We start from the raw sequence: 24,651 nt of genomic DNA, 5'->3' as shown, positions 1-24,651 counted from the left end.
GTTTCCTCTGGGTTCTCCGGGTTCCTCCCACAGTCCAAAAAAAATGCAGATTAGGCTAAATAGAGTGGGCACATTGCATGTAGTGTGTAAATGAGCACGTGAACGTTGACCAACTAACACTGTGGTCAAATAGGGATAAATACAATGGTAATCACCGTTGGCCTCCATGGTCCCTGGATGTGGTTAAAGTGATTATGCAGGAGACTTCTCTGTTACATGCTTCATCATTTCAAAGAGACAGAATAAGCAAATATCATTTCATGATTCATCAGAAGTCAGTGTATGTTGTGGTGAAGCTGGAGCGAGGCGGTCCGCCAGTAACGCTGGCTCGGCATGCCGCTGGCTAAGCTTGCGGTACCACCCGTGAAACTGCGACCCTTTCCGCTTTCCATTTTCGCTTCATTTCTCTGATATGCATTTCTTTTGCGCCGTTTATGTACAAGATAAGTGATTGAATCTTTCTGATCTCGAGTCCTGCTCCGAAGCCGTGACTAAGAGCGTGTCGAAAGGGTTGTAGACTCGAACGCGGTGTTAACAGTCTGTGAAAAGTCCATCCTCGTGTCAGAGGCACAGCAGATGTGAAATACCACGTAATTCCATCACCCGAATGAAAACTTTACCAACACATCTTTGCCAAAAATGTGCAGCAGACATGTCAACTATTCAGAAGAAAAGCTAACCGTGCATAGCAACAGCAATCTATTTCTATAGCTCTAGCACTCCTACTACTACCATTGGTAGTAGTACTGCAGCCAGGGCTTGGCCTTGGCAGATTCTTAGCCTGGGAAATATTTTTACATAAATGCACAGTGTATGAAGGGAACTGGAAAACCGCTCTTGTTATTCCAGGTGATTAATTTCCTCGTTTTCCTTTAGCATTAATCCACTAATAATGTTGGAATTTTATTATTCACCGGGTGTAGCCCCTGAAGCAATTTAGTCATTTTCAGCTTTCGGGCTCAGACACAGTGTGTATAGTTTAGGAAGCATGGGCGCAACATTTCCCAAACTGAAAACACACTCAGCATGGTCACAACTCACACAGAAGAATGGTCAAGATCAAGACACTGGCCAAAAAAAGCCAGTGAATAAAGCTTTATACAGAACAGAGAAATAACCCAGTGTTTGTGGGGCGGCACGGGAAAACTATTTAAATACTGACTAGTTCCAATAAAAAAGTAAAAACATAAGAAAGAAAGCATGCATCTTAACCTGAAGAAAAAAAATATAGATAAATCAAAAAAAGGGACAATGTTACATGTGATACAATGTAACAACACCATATAAGTATGATGCCGTTTTCTGATTATGAATTAAATTAATTTGGTTATCTCTCATTAGTATACACGCACAGTATAATATAGTAACAATAAAATGCCGCTTCAGGGGGAAATGTTTACCTGCTGCTCAACCCTATTCGGGTAATTCCAGCCAATTTCCAGTTTCATGTGTGGGCCTATTCAACACGCCAGTGCGGTCATGAGATGGGACAGAAATGTTTAACGGCCCATCACGGTCTGCTCAGAAGTCGCTCAATGTCCTATAAAAATCCTGCAGCAATAAGACTCTATTCAGCACCGAGCCTCATAAAGAAATCAACAATCTGGCAACCGAGCTTCTGCCAGCAACAACCACTGTTTATGACGGATGTCGAGAAAATAAGTTCTCTGCACATGAATTTCCTGCTGAACTGAAATCCAGCCTCCCACCTGCAAGCTAAGGTCTTATGGGTTTCTCAGTAACGTTCTTACCAAGCTTTTAATAAGAGAATCAGCCTAGCGAGAGTACAGCAAGAGTACAGCGAGAGCCTGGTGAGAGTCTAGTGAGAGACCAGCGAGAATCTGGCGAGAGTCTAGTGAGAGACCAGCGAGAGTACAGCGAGAGTACAGCGAGAGCCTGGTGAGAGTCCGGCGAGAGTACAGCGAGAGCCTGGTGAGAGTCTAGTGAGGGACCAGCGAGAGTACAGCGAGAGTACAGCGAGAGCCTGGTGAGAGTCTAGTGAGAGACCAGCTAGAGTCTGGCGAGAGTCTGGCGAGAGTACAGCGAGAGTACAGCGAGAGAGAGCCTGGTGGGAGTCTAGTGAGGGACCAGCGAGAGTACAGCGAGAGTCTGGTGAGAGTCTAGTGAGAGACCAGCGAGAGTACAGCGAGAGTGCAGCGAGAGTCTGGTGAGAGTCTAGTGAGAGACCAGCGAGAGTACAGCGAGAGTACAGCGAGAGCCTGGTGAGAGTCCGGCGAGAGTACAGCGAGAGCCTGGTGAGAGTCTAGTGAGGGACCAGCGAGAGTACAGCGAGAGCCTGGTGAGAGTCTAGTGAGGGACCAGCGAGAGTACAGCGAGAGTACAGCGAGAGCCTGGTGAGAGTCTAGTGAGAGACCAGCAAGAGTACAGCGAGAGTACAGCGAGAGCCTGGTGAGAGTCCGGCGAGAGTACAGCGAGAGCCTGGTGAGAGTCTAGTGAGAGACCAGCGAGAGTCTGGCGAGAGTACAGCGAGAGCCTGGTGAGAGACCAGCGAGAGTCTGGCGAGAGTACAGCGAGAGTACAGCGAGAGCCTGGTGAGAGTCTAGTGAGAGACCAGCGAGAGTACAGCGAGAGTCTGGTGAGAGTCTAGTGAGAGACCAGCGAGAGTACAGCGAGAGTGCAGCGAGAGTCTGGTGAGAGTCTAGTGAGAGACCAGCGAGAGTACAGCGAGAGCCTGGTGAGAGTCCGGCGAGAGTACAGCGAGAGCCTGGTGAGAGTCTAGTGAGGGACCAGCGAGAGTACAGCGAGAGTACAGCGAGAGCCTGGGGAGAGTCTAGTGAGGGACCAGCGAGAGTACAGCGAGAGTACAGCGAGAGTACAGCAAGAGCCTGGTAAGAGTCTAGTGAGAGACCAGCGAGAGTCTGGTGAGAGTACAGCGAGAGCCTGGTGAGAGTCCGGCAAGAGTAGAGTAAGAAAATAGAGAGAGCCTAGTGAGAGTCCAGCGAGTGGCCAGTGAAATGATGATGTGAGAACAGTGTGAGCCTAAAGAGTCCAATAAGAGCCTAGAGAAAGAATAGTGTGAGCATAGTGAGAGTCTAATGAAAGTCTAATGAGAGACTAGTGAGAGAATATTGAGAGTATTGTGAGTAGCGGGAAACTAGCGGGAGACTCGTGAGAGTCCAGTGAGAGGCTTGCACTACATGACTGTGCTTGGCTGTGTGTGATTATATGAGTTGTTTGTGTGTGTGTGTGTGTGTGTGTGGTTATAAACCATGATGTTTTGTCTTTGTGGCTTTGACCCATACTGAAAGAAAATAAGAGAAGCGAAGCTGCCTGTGTGTGTGTTTGTTTGTATGTGCGTGCATGCGTGTCTCTGCCAGAACTGTCACGGACCATACGAGTTATAACACGATGTCCCGGGAGGCGTTTCAGTTATACACTGAGAGAATACAAAAAAAAAGATATGTGAAAGACTGTATTTGATCTTGGAGATAAAACATGATGAGACGAAAAGAAAGACGGTCAGTGACGAGGCGGTGTGATGCAGCCGGCTGTTACCTCGCCATGACATCGCTACACTCCTGTTAGCAGAAGTGTGTTATGTAAGACGGCGCAATCTCGTGAGCGAAACACTGGCTTCTGAAGCGCTCCTCAGGAACATATGGTCAGGCTTTAGGGTAACACTCCATGGTGGAGTTACACGCGGCTCTACCTCGGGGGGGTGGGGGCGGGAGAAGGGGGGCGCTGGCAGCTGCTCTCACTTACGGACATTCTTCTGTATTCTGTCTACATCATGGAGCCTGGGTCTACATTCAGAACTCTACATGAGAATGCAAGCACACACACACACACACACACACACACACACATCCTGATTTGGGATTTATGTCTCATTTTTTCAAATCAAAACATTCCATAGACACCACTGCATCCTGTCTGCTTACTGAGAGAGTGAGACAGAGACATAGAGATAGAGAGACAGAGACAGAGACAGAGAGAGAGAAAACTTGGTTTAGTTGGAGATTTTTATACACGCTTAATAAATTCTGCAGGCTACAAAATTAGAGAATAGGAATTCACAAAAGTCTTGAATAGCATGGGACCCGCCCACACACACACACACACACACACACACACACCACACACACACACACACACACACACAGTCTTACAGCTGACTAAAAAAAAAAGTGAAACCTCAAATACGGGTAAGAACAATTTCTAAAAACGTGTGCCATAAACAAATTAACACACTGCACAGACAAGTCTTTTAAGTAGAACGAAGCTCACATCAGCAAGGGGTGCCAATATTTGTGGAGTGGACACTACTTCCACTACCGAGGCCGTGCTTACACATGGAGATAAGCCAGGGGAGGATATGGTAAAAAAGCTTGAGATCTCAGGAGATAAAGATAAAGAGGTTACACTTATGAGTTAAAGTCTGTCTATATGTGTGTGTGTGTGTGTGTGTGTGTGTGTGTGTGTGGGCCAGATCACTGAAAACCAAGATGACCTGAGGGATTACAGGTGGAGAAGTAGCTTCCTCCTCCAGATGTTTATCACATCATATAAGACATGTGATCTGATCTGGATTTCTGCACAACCTCTCTCTCACTTTCTCCCTCTCGTACACTACAGACGCAGACCGAGACACACGTTTCTGATGCTATCTTTGTGTATTATTTGTACACTACCAGTGAAACCAGTTTGAACATGCCTTCTTATTCCATGGTCTTCCCTGATTTTTATTTCTTTCTACATTTAAAAAAAAAAAAGAAAGAAAAGCTGAAGGCCTCCAAATTATGCAATAACCTCATTTGAACAGTTCCAACAGATATCGGCGTGTATCTGCTACTTGTGCTCTGTAAAACCTTCAGAACGGCTGTTAATTAGTGATTTCTGGTAACTCTCACTGAACTGATAAGGTAAGTTTTGGTCTCTCTTTCCTGGGAAGGTTTTCATGAGAGCCAGTTTCATCTGGACTAAAAGTGCTATATAAAATTATATTTGTGTTGCTGCAAAATTGGAAGAACTTCACTGGAACTAAGAGGTCGCAACATGTTCCTGCGTGATACTGTATATGCAAATAAGATTCACAAAGACGAAGTGGGGCTGTAGTGAAAGACCGCGAGGTTCTTGTACATGTCCCTGACCTCAATCCCGCTAATCAATTGGAGATCCTTTGGACCAGAACACTGATTGCACCCCAGATCTCCTTCTCCAACATCGGTGTCTGACCTCAGTGAGGCTTCTGTGGCTGAATGTTCACAAATCCCCATAGATGGAACATATCTTGTAGGCTGTTGACAAATATGAACTAGGCAGAAAGAGGAAGGAGGTAAAATTATGAACAATTTAAACTCCAGTACATACTGAAACAGGTCCATGGTGTATTCCTACCTCAGCATGTTTCCCACTGGTCTGAAATATATACTTGTGGTGGTAGCCAGTGGAATGGGTCGGCATTACCCCCGCCAGCACAAAAGTGGTCTACTACAGTACAGTATATACAACAAATAATACATACATATGTATACATTGGCTTTGATTTGATTTATTAATTTCACATTAGAGACCTACCAACCCCTCTACCCAATCTTAGGTGTACAAACATGGCACTGTTCACATGTACACATGTAGAGCACATACTGTAGACCTTAAACCCCAGAGTATTTGAAGCCATTTTTTTAAAATCATGAATATATACAGGGTGTTCCAAAACATTTGACATCATTTAAAATATGAATAACTGAGTAACTACATGTCCTAGGCAAACAAAATTAAATAGGCTTCATGTTAAAAATGTATTTATTAAAATTCCAACAATATATTCAAACGCATATAGACTTTACAACTGATTTCACAAAGCTTTACTAATTTCCAATATGCGCACCGACTGTGACCCGTTAAGTCAGTAGTCCAGCTCCAACACGTTCACTTTCGGCGAGTCCCTCATGTGCTCAACTGTAGCACGGGGATTTTCTTCCCCCCAAATGCGAAAATTATACTTGTCGACTTAGCCATTCGTATAAAGCGTGGCCTCATCACTGAAAAAAAAAAAAACAAGGCGCTTTTCGAATTCCTCATCTTCAACTTTCTGTTGCAGAGTTAAATGTAAAACATTACACTTAGGTTTTGAAGTTCTTCCCGTTAAATTTTTTTAATCATTTGAGCGAGAATTGGCTATGTTGTTAGACTAGAGAATTAATGTCAAATTTTTGGGACCCTATATATACATAATATAGTGACACATTTTTAGCACAACCTAGGCAATATGCTGAACTGAATTTCTTTTACATTTTAACCAGCTATACAATTTAACATTTTTTTGACGTGGCTAAAGAAATTTGGGGTTTTAGGGTTGTTTTCGGTTGTTTCCGTTACCATGAAAATAAAAAATAATAATATTAATAATAAGCAGAAGGAGAAGATATTTCCCATTTTGTGAGTTCTACATTTTTGCGATGTCATTACCATATTCCGGTAGCATGTAAAAATTACAAGCTTTATAAATAATGATAACGTTGGTTCTACATGACACATCAGAAAACCAAAATGCACAGTCCATAGCCTCCCCCGTCCACATACGCTCGTAGGACTTCCATATAAGTAGATGTTTTTTAAATTAGTCATTGACCCCTTGTGTGTTGCCGCTGTGTCACTTGAGTTTTACGGATTAAACTTACTTGGTCTTTTAAAAGACCTGCCTCTCAGTACACCGCTCTCGCTGTATCAGGTACAGGAGCAGTAGCACGAGAGGGAACCGCCCTCTACTAGTTAATCCATCTCAGATGGCATCATTCTCCCGGGTAGGTGGGCAAAATACTTGAGCAGCCGTCAGCATGCTTTGAGGCCTATCCAAGTATACTCTTTGTGTGGTAAACACTGAAGATGAGCAATGATCTAACAATCTTATGTGCCCAGTCGACCTTTAGGTTCACTATCGAGCCATGATGTCAAGAACTTCACTAACTAGACTTCTCAGGCCTTTGTTTCTCAATACATGCAGTGGTTACACTGATATCTGTATTTAGGTCTGTGGGAAAGATGCCAATAGACATGGTTAGCAATTGTGGTTAAAAGCAGAAGCTCAGCCACTCAGATGCTCGTGCATTAGCGTGATGCAAGAAGAACAGCTGTTGTTTAGTTGACCGAGAATGTCAATCAGTAGGAAGACTCCAGAAGACCACATTTACTCAGAGAGGGATTGGACTGCAGGGTTGCAGTGCATAGACCGTTCATTACAAAGATAAACGGACATTTGAGAGCCCAGTGGTGCGAACGGAAAGATGATGCAAAATGACCGACAGTGGAAAAATATGATCTGCTCAAATGAGTCATCGTTCAAAGTAATCTCGGCACGTGGGTCGGTGCATGTGTGGCATGTGTGGCTCAGTTATGCTGTAAGGGGCTGATGTGGTTAGGATCACCGTAAATCAAAACAAAGTTCTTTTGAATGATCAATAACATCCTGACGGGACTGGTATCATCCAACACAACCCCCCCTGACAGTAAGGGGACTCACTGACTGGCTTGAAAGATTTTTGATTTATGTTAGACAACATTCTCCACCTCCACCATCAAACCCCTAATTGAGATAATATTTATTGGAAGTTGGGGGTTAGTTCTTCTACTACAAGTCCAGCCTCGTACAGTTTATTCCAACATGCAGCAAAGCTGTTCTGGCACATTGTAAACAGGATTAACAATCTGCTTTTGGTATGGATAGCTGTCAGTAAATTTCAATGTTGTCTCACAAGTCAGTGATAAACCCTGGGATAAATTCCATCTTTTCCATTTCCAAACCAACCAAACATCACAGCAAGACTCCATGCCATCTCTGTGATAATCTAGCCAACAGGTTCCCAAGCCTAATGCTGAAATACCCTCTGTTCTGACACACCAACAACTCAGGAAGAGCTATGAATCAGCTTAATAATCAAATCAGGTGTTTTAGGGTCAGGGAAACACCTAAATATGGGACACCTGGTACTCCATGAGCAGGGTTGAAAATTTGCAATATGCCTAACATTTAGAGTCAGGCATTACGATTTGTTACAGCCTCGAGTTCTGCTGCTCTGTTAGTACAGTGGGAGTATCTTGACATTCTCCAAATTAAATATATGGACCAGATGATCTCCTTTGGTGACCCCTGATAGGAGTTGCTGAAAGGACAACATAAGGTCCATTACAGCTGTAATAGGATGAACAATAAAAAATGGCAAACGACAACTCATGAAAATCTGTAGCTCTATGGTTTGCTGTTAAGTAAAAGGTCGCCAGTGAATCATGGCTATAGTCAAGCCTGAAAACACGTGATATCCTAGAAGAATGAATAAATGGAATGTCCACTACAAATCAGGGGTGGTTTTATTTCATCCTTGTGCACAGGCAAAGATTTTAGATGAACATAAGGTTGTAAATGATTAAGCAAGATTAGCTAACTACGGGCATCTCTACAAGCCTGAGAGTAAACAGCAGAGAACAAATCCTTAATCACAGACTTAGGAAAAGGTCAAAAGTCAACCATTAGTTGGAATATTTATCAATGCTTACAGTTTTCTGGAATCTTTAAGGGCCAGTATTGAAACATTATCAGGAGAAAATGCTCCGAGTTACTAATCGGAAAGTCCGTGGTTCGAGCCCAAGCTCTACGAGGTTGGGACCTTGAGCAAGAAACCTTAACCCTGTCTACTCCAAAGGTGCTGCTGCCCCTGCGCTCTGACTCCAGCCTACTAACAAGAGGCTGGGATATGCTAAAAAAAAAAAAAAACTCACTGTACATTAATGTATATGTGACAAATAGAGGCTGAACTTAATGTCCATAGGGACAGGCGGCACAGTGGTATAATGGTTAGCACTGTCGCCTTGCACGTTGGTTTAATTCCCGTCTCGGGATTGTGTATATGGAGTTTGCATGTTTTCTCCGTGATTGGCGAGTTTCCTTCAGGTACTCTGGTTTCCTCCCACAGTCCAAAGATATGCAGATTAGGCTAATTGGTGTTCCCGAATTGCCCGTAGTGCGAGTGAGCATGTGTGTGTGTGTGTGTCCTGCAATAGATTGGCACACTGTCCAGGCTATAGCTACTGTATATATAGTCAGGTCCCAGGTTCAAATCCCACTACCACCAAGTTGCCCCTCTTGGGGCCTTGAGCAAGGGCATTAACCCTCAACTGCTCAGATGTATATTGAGATCAAAGTGTAAATCATTTTGGATAAAACCTTCTGCCAAATGTTTGTAATAGACGATGAGTAAGGGAGAGTGAGTGAGTCCATGGGCATCTAAAATTAGACAATACACTAAGTATACCATTGTCTAAAGACCTGGATTAATATTTAACCCCCCCAAACACTCCATACCCTCGACTGCCCCCCTGATGAAAGTCATTTGTAGTAACCTTACCACCCCATTCAAAAAATCTCTTCCTTAAGCAGGAATTGCATTGTTTTTACATCTTAGTGCGCATGCGCAAAGCCTGCAGCAGCTGTTCGGTCCGCTCCTCACCTGTGCGTAATCTCCAGCGCGTGAGCGAGAACGTTACAGTAATCCACAGTTGTGAAAACATCAAAGCAAAAAAAAAAAAAAAGTTACCGCAAGAAGAAGAAGAAGAAAAACTCTAAATATAAACAAACAGAGACTGAGTGTGAGCGCGTTGGTGAAGGCACACACACACTGAGCCGTGTGTTACCGAGAGACCCCCGGATGAAAAGCCCCGGAGGAGCCTCGCTCCCAGCGCTCAACGTGCCGCGACTTGTAAAAGCGCAAGAAGTCTGCTCACGCGCAGGGACAGGAAACGACTTAACTCGTCCAGGTCTTACCGAGATACTGGCGCATGTCGAGCAGGATCCTCGGAGGTCCTCCGTGCAGCTGGTAGAAGAGCGAGGCGAGGCAGAAGAGCAGCAGAGTGCCCATGCAGAAGCCATAATCCCGCAGTGAGAAGCGCAGCCACACGGCGCACAGCCCCTCTGCCTTCCTCCCGTTCCGCTCTCTGCTGTGGCTCGCAGGAGGAGGAGGATGGTGGTGGTGGTGCTGGTGGTGGTGTAGTCTGGGGCTGCCGTTGTGATTCTTCATCGTCTCCTTGCATGGAAGCGTTGAGAGTGGTCGTCACCCATCCGCGGCTTCAGCGACAAACTTTGTGTAGCGCATTTATATAAAAACCCCAGGAGCCGAGAAGCACCTGAAACCCTGTCCACACACACTCACACTCTCACACACACTGCCTCTCTCTCCCTCGCTCCTCTGCCTCAACTAGTTTCCTTTAGCGCTGAACTGAAGTCGGGATCCATCCTCTGTTCCCCGGGTTAGAGCCGGTGTCAGGTTACTGAGCCAGGAGGAAAAAGTTCAGGAGGAGGATGTGCTCGAGCAGACTGCGGCACAGCGCCACCCTGCGGACAGGGACTTCACCACTGTGACACCCCGAGAGGGTGCCAACATTTATTTATTTATTTATTTATTTATTTATTTATTTACAAGCGCGTCAGTTATTTATCTTGCAAAAAGAAATCATTATATTGATGGAACAAGTGGTTTATCTCGTGAGAAACAAATTCCTCTTGTGTGCACAAGTTGTTTATCTTGTGGAGGGAAAAAAAGTCATTATATGGCGGGAACTAGTTGTGAATAAATTGGTTCTGTTGGAACAAGTTATTATCTTGTTTAGGGGGGGTGGAGTTGTTTACTTTGTTAGAACATGTTATTTATCTTTTGAGAATGAGTTATTTATCTTGCGAGAAAAAAAAATCGTTATATTGATGGACCAAGTTCCTCAACACGTTATCTTGTGTGCATAAGTTATTTATCTTGTGCGGGGAAAAGTTGTTCACTTTTTGTTAGACTTTATCTTCTAAAAGGTTTTTCACATGATACACAATTTGATCTCGCAATATTATAACTTGTTCTCACAAGACAAGTAACTTTCTAAATATTTACCCTCAAGATATTTATTTTTTGAGTCCAAGTTACTTATCTTATGAGAAAAAGTTATTATACTGAGAGAACAAATTGTTTATCCTTTGAAAAGTTTTAACAAGTTATAAAATTGGGGGAACATGGTTAGCTCATGGGAACAAGTTATTTATCTTTTGAGAATAAGTTTTGTATCTTGTGGAAAGAAGTTACTTGGGAGAACAAGTTATTATATTGAGAGAACAAATTGTTGTGTTTAAGAGTTACTTATCTTGTAAAAACAAGTTGCTTATCTTGTCATAACAAGTTATTTATCCTGTAAGTAGAAATTATTATATTTAGAGAAAACATTGTTTATCTTGTAGGAAAGTTGTGAAAAATTACTCTTGTTGGAACTTATCTTTTGTGCAAAAGTTATTTATCCTGTAGGAAGACGTTATAATATTGAGGGAACAAGTTGTTTATCTTGTGTGCATTTGATCTGTGCTATGTACATTAGAAAAAAGATAGATATCGATCAGTGAATAAACCTACCGCTGTTTTTCCACCCACAAACATGACTTGAGTTTGCATTAGTCATGACCATAATAACACGACTTTTAAGCATAATAAAACATAGAATCACTCGATTTCAAAGAAAAAAATATGGAATCATTTTCAAACTATTCACAATTTATATGTTGTTGATACTCCTTAAACTGAGTTCTTCTGTTCATAGCCTTCACTAATGAAAAACAATCTTGTCCATCAGTCTGTTTCCAACTTGCTGGAATAGCAGTTAACAAATCAGCTTTGCAGTCCAGAGGCTTGTCATGGATAATTTTTTGAATCTCCTTACTCAAATTTTAACCAGATTGAGATCTTTGCTGGCTATGTAATTGAGTTGATCTGGTTTGCATTTGACTTGTCTCTATGTAAATCTACTGTTCAGTAGACAAACACTTTGGTTTCAACCCATTTGTTTTTCTTGTGCAGTTTTTATTTGCAAGGCATATGATCATTTGATTCATACACGTTCACATCCCATACAAAAAGATAATTCTTTTGATTGTGTAAAGCTGCTTTTTGCGACAATGTTAATTGTTAAAAGCGCTATACAAACAAAATTGAATTGAATATGACTGTTTTCTTTCCTCACACTCTGACGTCTTCTTGGGTCTACCCGCAAGTTTTTACTTTTATAAATTTCTCATTTTGTTTATACCCACACTAACTCATAGACACAGCTGACTGGAAACTATGGTTTAAGCTCATGGTCTCAGGATAAAAGTATTACATGGCTGAGAAAACCTTTTTGTGAAGGAGTGTTTATAAAACGGCTAAACGCAAACATGCATTCTGGACCTTAAGGCAGTTTTCCAAAGGGGATTCTCAGCCATGTAATACCTTTCTCTTGATGTCACGGCTTTAAACGATCAATTCTTATCACATTCTTCATATTTTCTGATCTTATTTGTATTATAAGCAAGTAAAACGAAAAAAATCAGTCAACTATTAAACTTTTAAACGTGTACAGAAATGCACTGTTTACCCAAAAATATGTGGACACCTGACCATTGAATCCATGTTTGGAGTATAGAAGAGCAGTAGTGAGATCAGGCACTGATGTCAAGCAAGTCGTCTTGGAGCTCAATCATGTTTAAGTTCATCTCAGTGGTGTTCTGTGGGGTTGAGGTCCGAACTCCGAAGTTCTTCGACTCCATCGTTGGCAACAGTGTCTTCACTGGCACTGCTGAAGCATTGTGGGCTTAAAAATTTGTGGCAACGGTTTGAAGGTCAGGTGTTTATGTACGGTACCTATACTACACTGTAGGTACCTATTACTATACGGTAACTATTAAGTACTTAAAAAGTTTTATTGTTTTTGCAACATTGACTTATAGTCGGGATAATTTGTCCTGTCGCCTTGCTTTTTGACCAAATTTACAAAAAAGACTCATGTCAACATCAAAACAGATTTGTACAAAGTAATGTCAATTCATAAAAATAAAGAATGTACTGTAAAATAAGAGATTTTACAGGTACAGTACATACATTCAAGTCTACATTTAGTAAATTTTAGTCCACTTCATAACTGCTTAAGCTCTGTCAGGTTGCACAGGAATTGAGTGATCAGAAGTTTTATTTTATTTAATTAATTTTTTTGTCCAGACACAACTTCACAATGGTGACTTAATTTTATTCATGTAGCTTTGACAGCACGCTTTGAATTATTATTATAATAATTATTATTATTATTAGTTTTAGTATACTTTTCAAGATTCAAATAACTTTATTAATCCCAGAGGGAAAGTGCTTAAATTTATGTTATAGTATAGTACTTAAACAATAATATGTGTATGTTAATAAAACATAAAACATATTAAGCCTAAAAAAGCTTGTTTTAAAGAGAAACATACTGTTCTTCTTGGTTTTTACAATTTTAGCTTGAATTGTGGATTAGTGGTTACGGCGCTGAACTACTGATCAGAAAATCAAGTCCTTTAACCCACAACTGCTCAGATGTTCAGTATAAGGAGATTAAATATCGAAGTATATCTCCCTTTAAATATATTAAGTGCATTAGCCAAATACTGTAAATGAATTTAAATAATGTCGGTTTTCTATTCTGAATAACAACAACATGAAACCACATACAGTAGTCATCAAAAACCAGAATGCCCACTGATATTAAAAACATACTGTATAGGAGATTGTAGTAAGATGAGCCAGTGGGTAAGTTAACCCACTTGTATTTTGGATCCACCCATCATTTGTGCCAGACTAAAAAATGGCATGGAAAAGGTCATGAGCCAGCAGTTCAACTTGCCCCACCATAAGGCACTGAAGTTAAGTTCAATCTCTGAAGTATAGACTGGTATTTTGATGCAATATTACAAAAAACATATTTCCCCGAGGACTTTGGATATAGCAAAAACAAATGGTATTATTATGCTCACAATTCTGGCCCATCACCTGCAGCCTCTAGACAAGAGTGCTTTTATTATATATAACAATATGTGACTTTTTGCCATGGTGGGGCAAATTGCTCAGTAAAACCTAACAACTATTTTACTTATAGTACTGTGCAAAAGTCTTGGGCACATACAAAAATATGACATACGCAAAAGATGCTTTCAGAAGATGCATAAAAGAAACTTCTATAAAGAGCAATAAAGAGTAATAAAATAAACAGTCAATATTTGAAGTGAAAATACATTGCTTAAAATCATGAGTTTAAGACACAGATTTGTGGAGTTTTATAAGAAAACAGCTGTTAGGTTTTACTGAGCTTGCTGGAGAATATGAGCTCTTTGGTAACTTTGTCACACACTTTCTATTTTATGCAAATCCCAGGAGCGTACATTAGGTTTTTTGTTTTCATCTAAAAAACTGGTCTGTCTTGTACTATATTTCTTTCTTTACAGCCATTCATATATTCTCCTGTAATGTTATTTAGTCATTAATTTTTAATTAATGTATAATGTATAAATATATAAGTATATATATATATATATATATATATATATATATACACGCATATATCTACTGTATGTATGTATATGGTGGTACGGTGGCTTAGTTTGCATGTTCTCCCCATGGAAAAGGGAAAAGGGAAGTAATGTGTGAGTAAAGTATGAACATTTTTATTGTTAAACTTGCTGTGAGGATATCCCTGGTGTTAATTGGCTGTTGTTCCTATTTCCACTGTTGTCTTTTTCTACAGATATAAAATGGAAAGCTAGAAACACTCCCCATCCCACTGTACTTTTTGTTTGTTTGTTTGTTTGTTTGTTTTTGTTACAGACATCAGCTGTAACAAGGTTTAAAATAGATTAGAGACCTAAATACTGTTAAATCTGACAGGAATGCTATAACGGAACAATGATAGGATTAATTAGGTACTTTTTAAAATCACGGTTAGCATATTAGCATCTCAGCAAACTGCAAAGTTGAAGAAATAAAAACATGGTATTCATCAAACATAAACATCACTTGTCTAGGACACTGTGTCAAAAACTGAATACAACAAAGACACACGCAGAGACGTAATCATCATTCCAGTCAGGAGATTCTTTTTATTACACTTTTTTGTTTTTCAATACACAAGCAAAATCTTTATAGACAATCATTAGCTAGGTCAAAGGGGGGAAAAAAGATCATTTGTACACAGATATTTTACAATAGATACTGTAGCAGGACACTGGCTAAAGCAATATGCAAAAGAGTATTGCTGTTTTATATTTATATATAGTACACCTAATAATTTGATATGAAAAACAAAACAAAAAAATAAGTTATTTAAATATTAATTACATATACAGAATGTGCAACACATCCACAATTTCATATATGTAATTAGAATCATTTTAGAGAGAAAAAAAAAAGATCAAACAGATTTGAAGTAATTAGCTTGTTACAGTTCTTACTCTAGTTAATGAATGTTGACAGGGAAAAAAAAAAAACACTTCAGTTATAAACCAGCATGATCCACTGCAATCCTCCACATAAAACCTGAATTGTGGACTTTACACATTAGCGTTTACTAATTTGTTCTTCCTGAAACAAAAAGCCCACTTTAACTTGATATACTTGAATATAAAGTGCATTTTAACAGTAATTAGTAACATTTTTATGAAATATTTATATACACTTTTTTATATATATATATAAAATTCACCTTAATACCATGATTGCATTGTTAAAAAGGCGTTCGTTAGGATTTTCCGCTCCTTTTTAGGACATTAAGGTTGAATTTGGGTGTCGTGAGAATCCTAATGTAGATTTGTAAATTGTGCTAATTGAATAAATACAAAAAAAATATATATCCATCTCTCAAAAGAATGTGCCAGAGTTTAGGTGATGAAGCGCGTTCTGTAGGTTGGGCGCTCGTTCACTTAAACAGCTTAGAAACCGTGTGCGGTCATTGATAAGAAGTTTTCTGGAAGGAGTCTCCAGTATCAGCGCTGTGTAACAGTTAAACTGTAGACTGTATGTTTTCTGGGCCAAAAGACAGATTTTATTTCCTGCGCTTCTTTAATAACACAAGAAGCTGGTGAGGAAGTGTTTAAAATTTTTATAGGTGCTTTAGCTAACGGTAATACTAACTCGTTTGATGTTGGTTTTAAAACGTTAAGTGTAGAAAATAAAAAAATACAAATTTTAAATCCGCTAAAAAGATTGTACTGATTTTTTTTTTTTTTTATCATTGGCAAATCGCTGTAGTAGAAGAGGAGTTAAAATACTTAATGGAAAAGAAGAACATTTCAGGGAGCGACTCTTAACTGAATCGTGTCAGGCCGCATCACTGAGCGTTTTCCTAAAACAGCACCCCGTCGTGTCTCGTTCCTTATTTAGACAAGCTTCCTCGAGGTTTTAACAGCTCACTAATGCGTAGAAGTCCATTCTCCATCCAGTGCCAGATGTGTGTTTGGATTAAAAGTCATGTCAGCGTGCTTCCATCTCTGTTTCTTTTTCCCTCGCTCTCTCTAACCTCTATAGATACAAACAGATGTTTCGAGCGTTACTGGAAAAAAGTAACAAAGTCGACTCGGTGTAGAGGTTCAACAGTCTAGAGCATCAACAAATACATCCGTTTTGGCAGATAGTCTTCACTGGAAAGACATTTATTTAAGAAAAAAAAAAAAACCTGTTAAGGAAGATGAAGGAAGTTGTTTTTTGTTTTTCCGTGAGCCCTTTCTAAATCTGATTTTCAGTCTGTGCTTTTATACACTGCCACAGTGCTGGGGAGGTTTTTCTCGAAGCGAAGCTCTAAGACGCCTAAAAAAGTGATTTCATACATTAAATACAAGCAAGTTATCACTGTTGATTGAGCGGAGATGATTATTCCCGTCCCAAGATCGTTTTTTCCGTGATAGCAGAGGCAACATAAAAATCTCAAAAAGATACGCAACTGATACAGTAATAAATGATTTATCCCAGAACAGACAAGTAATGAATGTTAGATACGGTGTATTAGAAGATTAAATGCTATCTGAATATACAATATTTTCTTTAACTGACTACGTGAAGTCTTTACAATGCTTTACAACTTGGCACTGAGTAAGCTGAAATGGCTTATGGACTATACAAATATGTTCCCTCCTGCAAATAAAATGAAACACACGTCAATCCGCGAGATAAACTCAGAGCTTATACTCCGATATGGCAACATTGTGCTCGAGCGTCTCCAAAGTGGACCGTTCAAAGAAGGAAAGCCTTCAATATTCATTTCTATAAGCTAAGAATTTGTTTTCTAACCTGCAGGAAATGACATCGCTTTGGCCTTGCTGTGCTGGAAGAAGCACATGTTTTTCTTCCTTACAAACAAGCGTTCATCAGAACAAGAGAAAACAGTCTTGAGCTAGCATAAATCTTTACAAAATCTCAAATATCATGTGCTCTCGTTCAGGATAGTTAATACACGTCCACCACTAACAGTTCATGGAAGCCACAGAAGTCCTTAGTGTAAACATCAGCAACAGAGCTAAAGAAAAGGAAGAGAAGAAACGCTTGGAAGATGTACTGTAGGTGAAGATTTGATTTTTTTTTTTTTTTTTTTTTTGGAAATTTATGAAATGCTACAGAGAACCCCATGAAGTTTCGTTCCTCATTCCTCATACTTGGTTCGCTGCTGGAAATTCACCTGGCGGATCACTACAGGTGGAAGAGACAGCTGTTCATAAAGCAGTAATTTCCTGAAAAGACTACTGAGATGCGCTGGTGGCTGTGACGAGCCGGGCCTCGCTGAGCAATCTGCGGATGTGTCTGTCCTCCTGTAGCCCCGCCTTGCGTACTGTCGCCTCAGTGAGAGCAGACAACTGGCCCAGCGTGTCGTAGCCGGCTGCCAGTAACAGGTCGGAATACATGGGCATGCCAATGGACACCAGCCAATCGGAAATGGAACTGAAGTGCACAGGAGACATGGACTTCCGACACATGTCTGTCAAACCTCCAGAGGGAATCTGTGGAGAGCAGAAGACAAGAGAAACATCCAGAGTTAATATCGCTATGCATGTGCTGAAATGTGAGTGCACCTAATAGAACTTTATATTTGCTTTGTACATGTCCATGTGACCTGAGAACTACTTGTGATGTTTATTAGATGTTTTGACCAACAAGTATTTTCTTGTGCAATTAATATTGAAGCCAGAAAAGTATACAAAAAGATATCAGTCATTGTTCCATGAGTGTGAATCTGAGGAAGAGACCAAAGATCCAAAGTGTGTTTAGTTGCCCTCTTCTTAAATCAAAGTCAAAAGCCTCCAAACAATGGGTGTCTCTCAATTCCCGCGGGCCGCATCCTTAAAAAGACGAGTTTCAAGTCATAGCGTTGTGGCTAAGGCTGACGCATTTCAAAAGTTCCTTCAATTGCGACAGAGGATACCACGGTATATAGAAAAAGTTAAAAACCTAGTTTAAAGGAAAAACCAAGCTTTACATGAAGTCCACTCCCTGAGAGACAGGTTTTTGTTAAAAAAAAAACGCAGTAATTGTGACTTTATAAATAATTTCTACTTCATATTATTTTGATGTAATGGTAAGAGTATAAACAACTGGTGATTCGAGTAGGGAATTCCTTATAGACCAGACAGTCTCATTTCAGTCTGCTCCATCTATGCAGTCAGTGGAGGCCACAATCCTATGAAGACCATGTATACCGCTTTGTTTGTAGGATGCAGCCCCTTAAATAAGACACAATTGATATCTATGTTTTTCTGCAATGACGCCATATTATCCATCGAAGCCTTGTGTCGCCTCCACAAGAAGTATATTGAAATTTTATTTTGCGTCAGGCATACGAGACGAGAAAGAAGAGTCTAAAATCCTGATGTCCAACAGGGTGCGAGACTTTAGATTGCAAAGGGTATACATTTGACATTTTCTTTTCCTAGGAGTCCAGCATGAGAGAGAAGATTGTTGACAACTCACTGCCGAACTGACTTACTACCATTTTTACCCTCTGAGTGCACCTGCTTTTAATGAAGCCCTCATGTGCATGCCGGCATTTTACAGTTTATAAAGATGCCCTCTAAATCCAGCCCTCAGCAAAGTCCACATCAATAAGTAGTGCCAGAGTGGTGGCATTTTACCAAAAATGCCTTGCAGTGTTGGCCATCAATCACAGCGAATAGGTTTGGGTTTGCGAGGAATAGAAAGCAACTCAGAACATCAAACGTTTTAAAAATATATATTGTCATTTAGCTCAGCATTAAAGCATGGCAGCATTGAACATCAAAACAAACCTGATAAAAGCCGAAAGCAATGTACTCATGTACACACGGCACATTTTCAAGCCATGTGTACACTTGAGCACTTCATATATCTGAAATTGTATTTACAATACCATCTCGCCATTTTTTTTAGATGACCATGAAAAATTTTGCACCTCAATAAGATCTTCAATATTAATAATGCTTCTTATTCATCACTTCCTATGAAGGTCTTCTGCACATGAGAGCCATGACCCATAATGAACACCTTGACTTTAATACAGATATGACGATGTGGTGATTTACGGAACCAATTACTCACGGCCATGCGGTGCTCCTTGCGCAGTTGCTTGACTCTTATCTGGTCCAGAGTTGACGCCACTTCTTTCAGTGGCTGCTGGAAGTCCTCGGAGTATCTCTGCACCAGCAGCTGAGGAATACCGCAACGACCATGCTGGAGGAGAAATAACGAAAGTGTGATAGAAATTAGCCGAGAACTGATTGGAACCCTGTCGTATCCAGCGAACCTGGTCAGACAATACTAGAAGATCCTAGTGACACCTTGAAGAAATAAAAGGTGTATATTTATCCATTGCAGTTTGGCTTTCCTTTAGGCTCATACCATCGCTTAACAAATCAGAATGTAGTATATGGTGTTACATTGCTATTAAAAGTTGTGCAAGTGGAAAAAGTGGCGAGTCCTGATTTTCTTGGATTTCAGGGGTCCCCTACCCACTTTAATCCCTGTCTACACTTAACACTCGATTGTTCACAAGATGCTTTTAAAAGACACAAGGACGTTTTACCCAGTTAATTGAATTAGTAATAATTCCTAATTATTTAAGTTATAATTAAATTATAAATAATGTAGGCCTGAACAAGTAGTGAGATTACCATGCCATGAATGTTTTAGCAAGATTGCTTTGTAAGGTGGCGGGATTGCAGTACCAGTCAAAGGTACGGGCACACTTTCTAGTTCAGTCTTCCATTCTAGAACAGTACTGGAGATTTAAAATCTTTGAAATTAGGTAAATAAGTAACAACAACAGTCCGTTGTGATTTTAAGACTTTTGGAATAGTTCTTGCAAGAACGGTATCGTCAAGTGCATTTGCAAAACCCATCAAGCACCATAATGAAACTGGCTCTCATGAAGAACATCGCAGGAAAGCAAGGCCAGAACTTATAGTACCTCATAAATTAAATTAGATTAGAGCTGTTATGGCTTTACAGAGCATACGTAGCAGACTTATAATTTAACACACTTTTACAATGTAGAAAGAGATAAAAATCAGGAAATACCATGGAATTAGAAGGTGTGTCCAACCATTTGACTTGGTAGTGTAGCTACAGTATTATAATGCTTTTTGCAACTCAATCATTTGTTTGAAATGATAAATAATGTGACCTAATGAGTCGTTAGACTGGAACAACTTGGAACCCTTGACAGCTGTAACTTCTAAAGATCAGGCTTTTAAGTCTGAGGTCATTTCAACTGTCGGAACATTTGACCCACAAGGAGAAACCCTCGACTTCCATGTGAACGTTTTTTTTGTAAGGGGAAGAATGCCAAACAGATGTACTTACAGCACTAAATGGAAGCACTATTGCGTGTTTGTTATGTCCTGTCTATCAGATTAATCATGTCGCTAGGACAGTATAATGTACGGTGAGACAATTAAGATAATGGCCTAAAGAAATAGAAAGAAAAACAAACAGCACTCACTCGACAGGCCCCAAAGCATGCTACGGCAAGAGTTTTAACCCTGGTTTAATCTTTTGTCCGTTGTGAGCCGCTTTGAATAAAAGTGTCTGCCAATTAAATAACTTTTTATGAACGTACATCCAGCCCACCCACTCTAATAGACGAAAAAGCGTAAATTATTCACGGACCAAAGCCACAACGATGTTCTTTTCACCCAGACTTTCCCCCATGTTGGCTCTGTCGTGTGTAGTGTGGGCTCCCATGTTTTGCTGAAATGGCACTGAAGGCTTGTAAAAAAAAATACAGCATATGCGCCAGTTATGTCTATAGCAAACCGAGCGTTTAGCAATGCGACAGGGAAAAGAGGAGCAGAATTCAGCAGGGCAACCTTGCAAAAGTCACCTAAGCCTGGTTTGCATCATTCTGATTAATGATCAGGAACTAAATTAAGTATTACAGAGAAGTCATGACCTGGTACTAAATATTATTATTATTATTATTATTATATAATTTTCATTCTAGGTCTTGTCCTTGTTCTTGTCTTTGCTGTGCTCGCTTGCTCTGGAGAGAAGCTCCAAGTCACCAGACCGGTCCACGACAGCAGCTGACATTCCTAAAACATGACTTAACTTTTGGGGCTCAAAATGTGAAGTCAAAACATATACACATCAAAATAATGAGATATGACTGTTATAATGTTACATAATGGTTAACTGCTGCCAATTACTTCTACTAGTACGTTTCTTTTTAAAAGCTTTTTTTTTATATTTATAAAAGTCAGAACACAAATTTAGGTGGCTTTATTATAAGGAACTCGCAAGGCCATGCCACCAGCTTATTTCATGCCTTACATATCATCTTCTGAGACTCATTATTAATAATTCTTTTGTGACCTGAAGAGTGTGCCTCTTACCTTATCCGAGTAAGGCTCGGTCATAAGATCGATCCCTTCTGAGCAAAGCTTCTCCTCCAGTAGTGTCTCCAAATCAATAATTTTGGCATGGGAGATCTTCCTGCCAAGGGTTACCTTGACTCCCTGGATCTGTGGGCAGGCAGACTCGGGCAGGTCAGACAGCCAGGGTGGTGGTTTTTCTGAATCATCCGGAGACACGGAAGTGGACGGAATGCTTTCAGAGGGGCTAGTCGGACTGTTTATGAGTTTAGAGGACAGAGCTGGAGTCCCTGGACCGGAGCTTGGCAGGACCAAAGATGGGTGTCGCAACCCATTCAAAAGATGCTCTTTGGATTTTTTGGCAGGAACGGGAGGGGGCACAGGAGGCTTTTTGGGGTGTGTACGAGGGGCTGGGCTGGTTGGTGCAGAGCCAGGGGGTTCTGGTGCATGGGACAAAGGCTTGAGAGGCAGCTGGGTGGGCACTTGAAGTCTCTCTGCTTCATCCTGGTTTTCTCTACACAAATCTGTTTTAAAATTTAAAAGGAATTTTCTACTGTTCTCAGAGCCAGACTGGAGAACCGCTTCATTCCTGTCATGTTCATGTTGGGTCTCGTTTCTTTTCTCCTGCCACTGTATGTCTCCCAAAGAATGAGACCGTTTCCAGCGCTCTGGAGTGTCTGAAGTCCCATCAAGCTCTTCACAGCTGCGACTGGCTGGCATTTGACGTCTGGGTCCTAATCGAAGGCCCTTCCTCAGGCCCAAAGAACGCAGGCTGAAGCCCTTAATAGGCCGGGAAAGAAAGTGCTTGGGGAACTTGCGTTCCTTCTTGGACTGATGCTGCAGCTCCTCGGTGGAGGGGCTGATGGGAAGCGTGGGGAAATCCAGAGACTGGACTCGAGCAGATTCGAAGCCAGAAGAACGACGACTTGAGCGAGATGCTTTACGAGGCTTACCTGTAACACATGAGCTTCAAAATCAACCTTTATACATTCTCTATATCCAGTTCATTGTTTATTAGAACCTCTTTTCTTGTACCAACATTTAGGCCTACCTTTACCATCCACTGTCCATTGTGCTCCGTACCCTATTCTGTCCATTATATGACCACAATACTCACTTTTGATGACTTTTGATTGACTTTTTGATATTAACCAAATGATACGGACACTGTATCTCCAAAAGTATATGCACATCTGACCAATCACACCCATCAGTGCTTGCTGAACATTTCATTATAGATATAGTCCTTGTCTACCGCTACTAAGCTTCACACTTCTGGGAAGGTTTTCTAATAGATTTTGGAGTATGGCTATGCAGATTTATGGACATTCAGCCACAAGACCATTAATGAGGTCACTGATGTTGGGTGAGACAGCCTGGCATGCAGGTTGTGTTCCACCCTCATTCACTCAAGCTATTCCAGGGGACTCGAGGCATGAGGTGAGGTACCCCCTGGGCATACAATGGTATTCTAGACCATTGTGTGCATCAAGTGGGTGTGATGGCCTGCATACTTTTGGCCATATAGTGCATTAGTGATATGGCCATTTCATTGAACACAACCATCTTATTGATCCTCCATGAAGGTTTACAGTTAGACTACATCTCACCATCCCATCACCCACCCCAGTATTATTCAAGATTTTCTTGTGTGAGTGGAGAGTTTGCTAAATATTTGTAGCTGAACAGTCTATGTCTATAGCATTGATCTCCAAAACTTATGCAGTTAAAGTTTTTTTTTTATGTATGAGGGTAAGTCAAAAATTATCCGCACTCTGGTTATATTAAAACTTCTGCTAGCCGTATCTGTCTTATCAGCGCTTTCCGATCAAGGCTACAGTGTCCCCAGTCCCTGCTGTGCAGGCGTGAACATGTTACATCAGTTCATTTGTAACTGCGGTGCAAGCAAAAAATGGATGTCCCGCTTGTGATTTTAATGCACTAATTAGTTTTTTTGTGGTCTGAGGGTGTACCTGGTGCTGAAACAACTCACAGAAGAGCATAAACAGATGTGCTTGGATATCTGCAAACAACACTTGGACCGACACTCTAAGGAAGATGAAAGTTTCTTAAAGAGAATCACTACTGATGACGAGTCTGAGAATAAATGGCCCGCTGAGAGTATGGACCGCTGACTGAGAAAAAGTCCAAAAGTCAATCATCAGCTGAAAAATTTATGCTTAACAGTTTTCTGGGCTTCTCAAGATCCAGTATTGGAACATTATCAAGCAAAAGGTTGAACAATTAGCAGTGATCATTACAATGAGACTCTTACTAAAGAGCTGAAGCCTAAACTGCGGATTAAACACAGAGGACTGATATCCAAGCACAGTGTGATCTTGCATGAGAATGCACGTCCGCACACTTCCGCCCACACTGTCGACACTCTACCAAAAACTTAGTTTTGAAGTTTTAAAGCATCCTCCCTATAGTCCTGATCTCACTCCATCAGACTTTTTACCCTAAAAGCAGCCCTACAAGGATGAAGATTCACCTCTGATGAACACCAGTGCCTTCCTGTATTCTAAATTTGTATATAAATATATATATGGAATATATGAAAGCCTGCTGACAGATGGACAAAGTGTATTGAAAAGCAAGATGTTTTTAAACATTATGCATTAGTTTTTTTCTAAAAGTAAATTCTACAGCCAGAGTGCGGATCATTTTTGACTCAACCTTGTATATATTAATCATGAGATGTCATTAAATCAGTCACAGTGAATATGTTAAAAAAAAAAAAACTGGACAAGCTTTACAGAACCCTGAGATCATCAGAATGAAGTATGAATTCATGTACTGTATGTGTGTGTGTGTGTGTAAGGTCACAAAGCATCACGTGAAATGCTTAATGAAATTCATGCAACAGAGATGAAGGTTATTAAGAGTGAGAAAGACAGGACACTGTATGGTTTTGCAACGAAGCCCAAGTAGAACTTGTGTTTAATAAGAATTGTGAACGTGCAAAATCGGGTCGTTTAAAGAAAAAGAAAAGAAGC

The 24,651-nt window shown here is 40.5% G+C and overlaps 2 protein-coding genes across 7 annotated transcripts in view; both read right to left on the bottom strand.

The window, feature by feature from the left end:
• The window catches only part of usta (uronyl 2-sulfotransferase a), a 67,647-nt gene extending 57,269 nt beyond the window's left edge, over positions 1–10,378 (bottom strand). Inside the window, exon 1 of the mRNA XM_053479571.1 lies at positions 9,779–10,378. Coding sequence (XP_053335546.1) covers positions 9,779–10,031 — 253 coding nt within the window. The 5' untranslated portion in view covers positions 10,032–10,378. The remainder of the gene's footprint in view (positions 1–9,778) is intronic.
• A 4,519-nt stretch (positions 10,379–14,897) lies between these two features.
• Positions 14,898–24,651, bottom strand: part of sash1a (SAM and SH3 domain containing 1a) — a 279,865-nt gene continuing 270,111 nt past the window's right edge. For all 6 annotated transcript variants that reach the window (XM_053491097.1, XM_053491096.1, XM_053491098.1 and 3 more), the window contains 3 exons: positions 21,674–22,605; positions 19,380–19,511; positions 14,898–17,809 (listed from right to left, as the gene is read on the bottom strand). In XM_053491097.1, coding sequence (XP_053347072.1) covers positions 17,552–17,809; positions 19,380–19,511; positions 21,674–22,605 — 1,322 coding nt within the window. In that variant the 3' untranslated portion in view covers positions 14,898–17,551. The remainder of the gene's footprint in view (positions 17,810–19,379; positions 19,512–21,673; positions 22,606–24,651) is intronic.

The sequence above is a fragment of the Clarias gariepinus genome, chromosome 2, assembly GCF_024256425.1.
Source record: "Clarias gariepinus isolate MV-2021 ecotype Netherlands chromosome 2, CGAR_prim_01v2, whole genome shotgun sequence".
Taxonomy (NCBI): domain Eukaryota; kingdom Metazoa; phylum Chordata; class Actinopteri; order Siluriformes; family Clariidae; genus Clarias; species Clarias gariepinus.
Note: the sequence above shows the minus strand (reverse complement) of the source record. Positions and strands in the feature narration are given on the sequence as shown.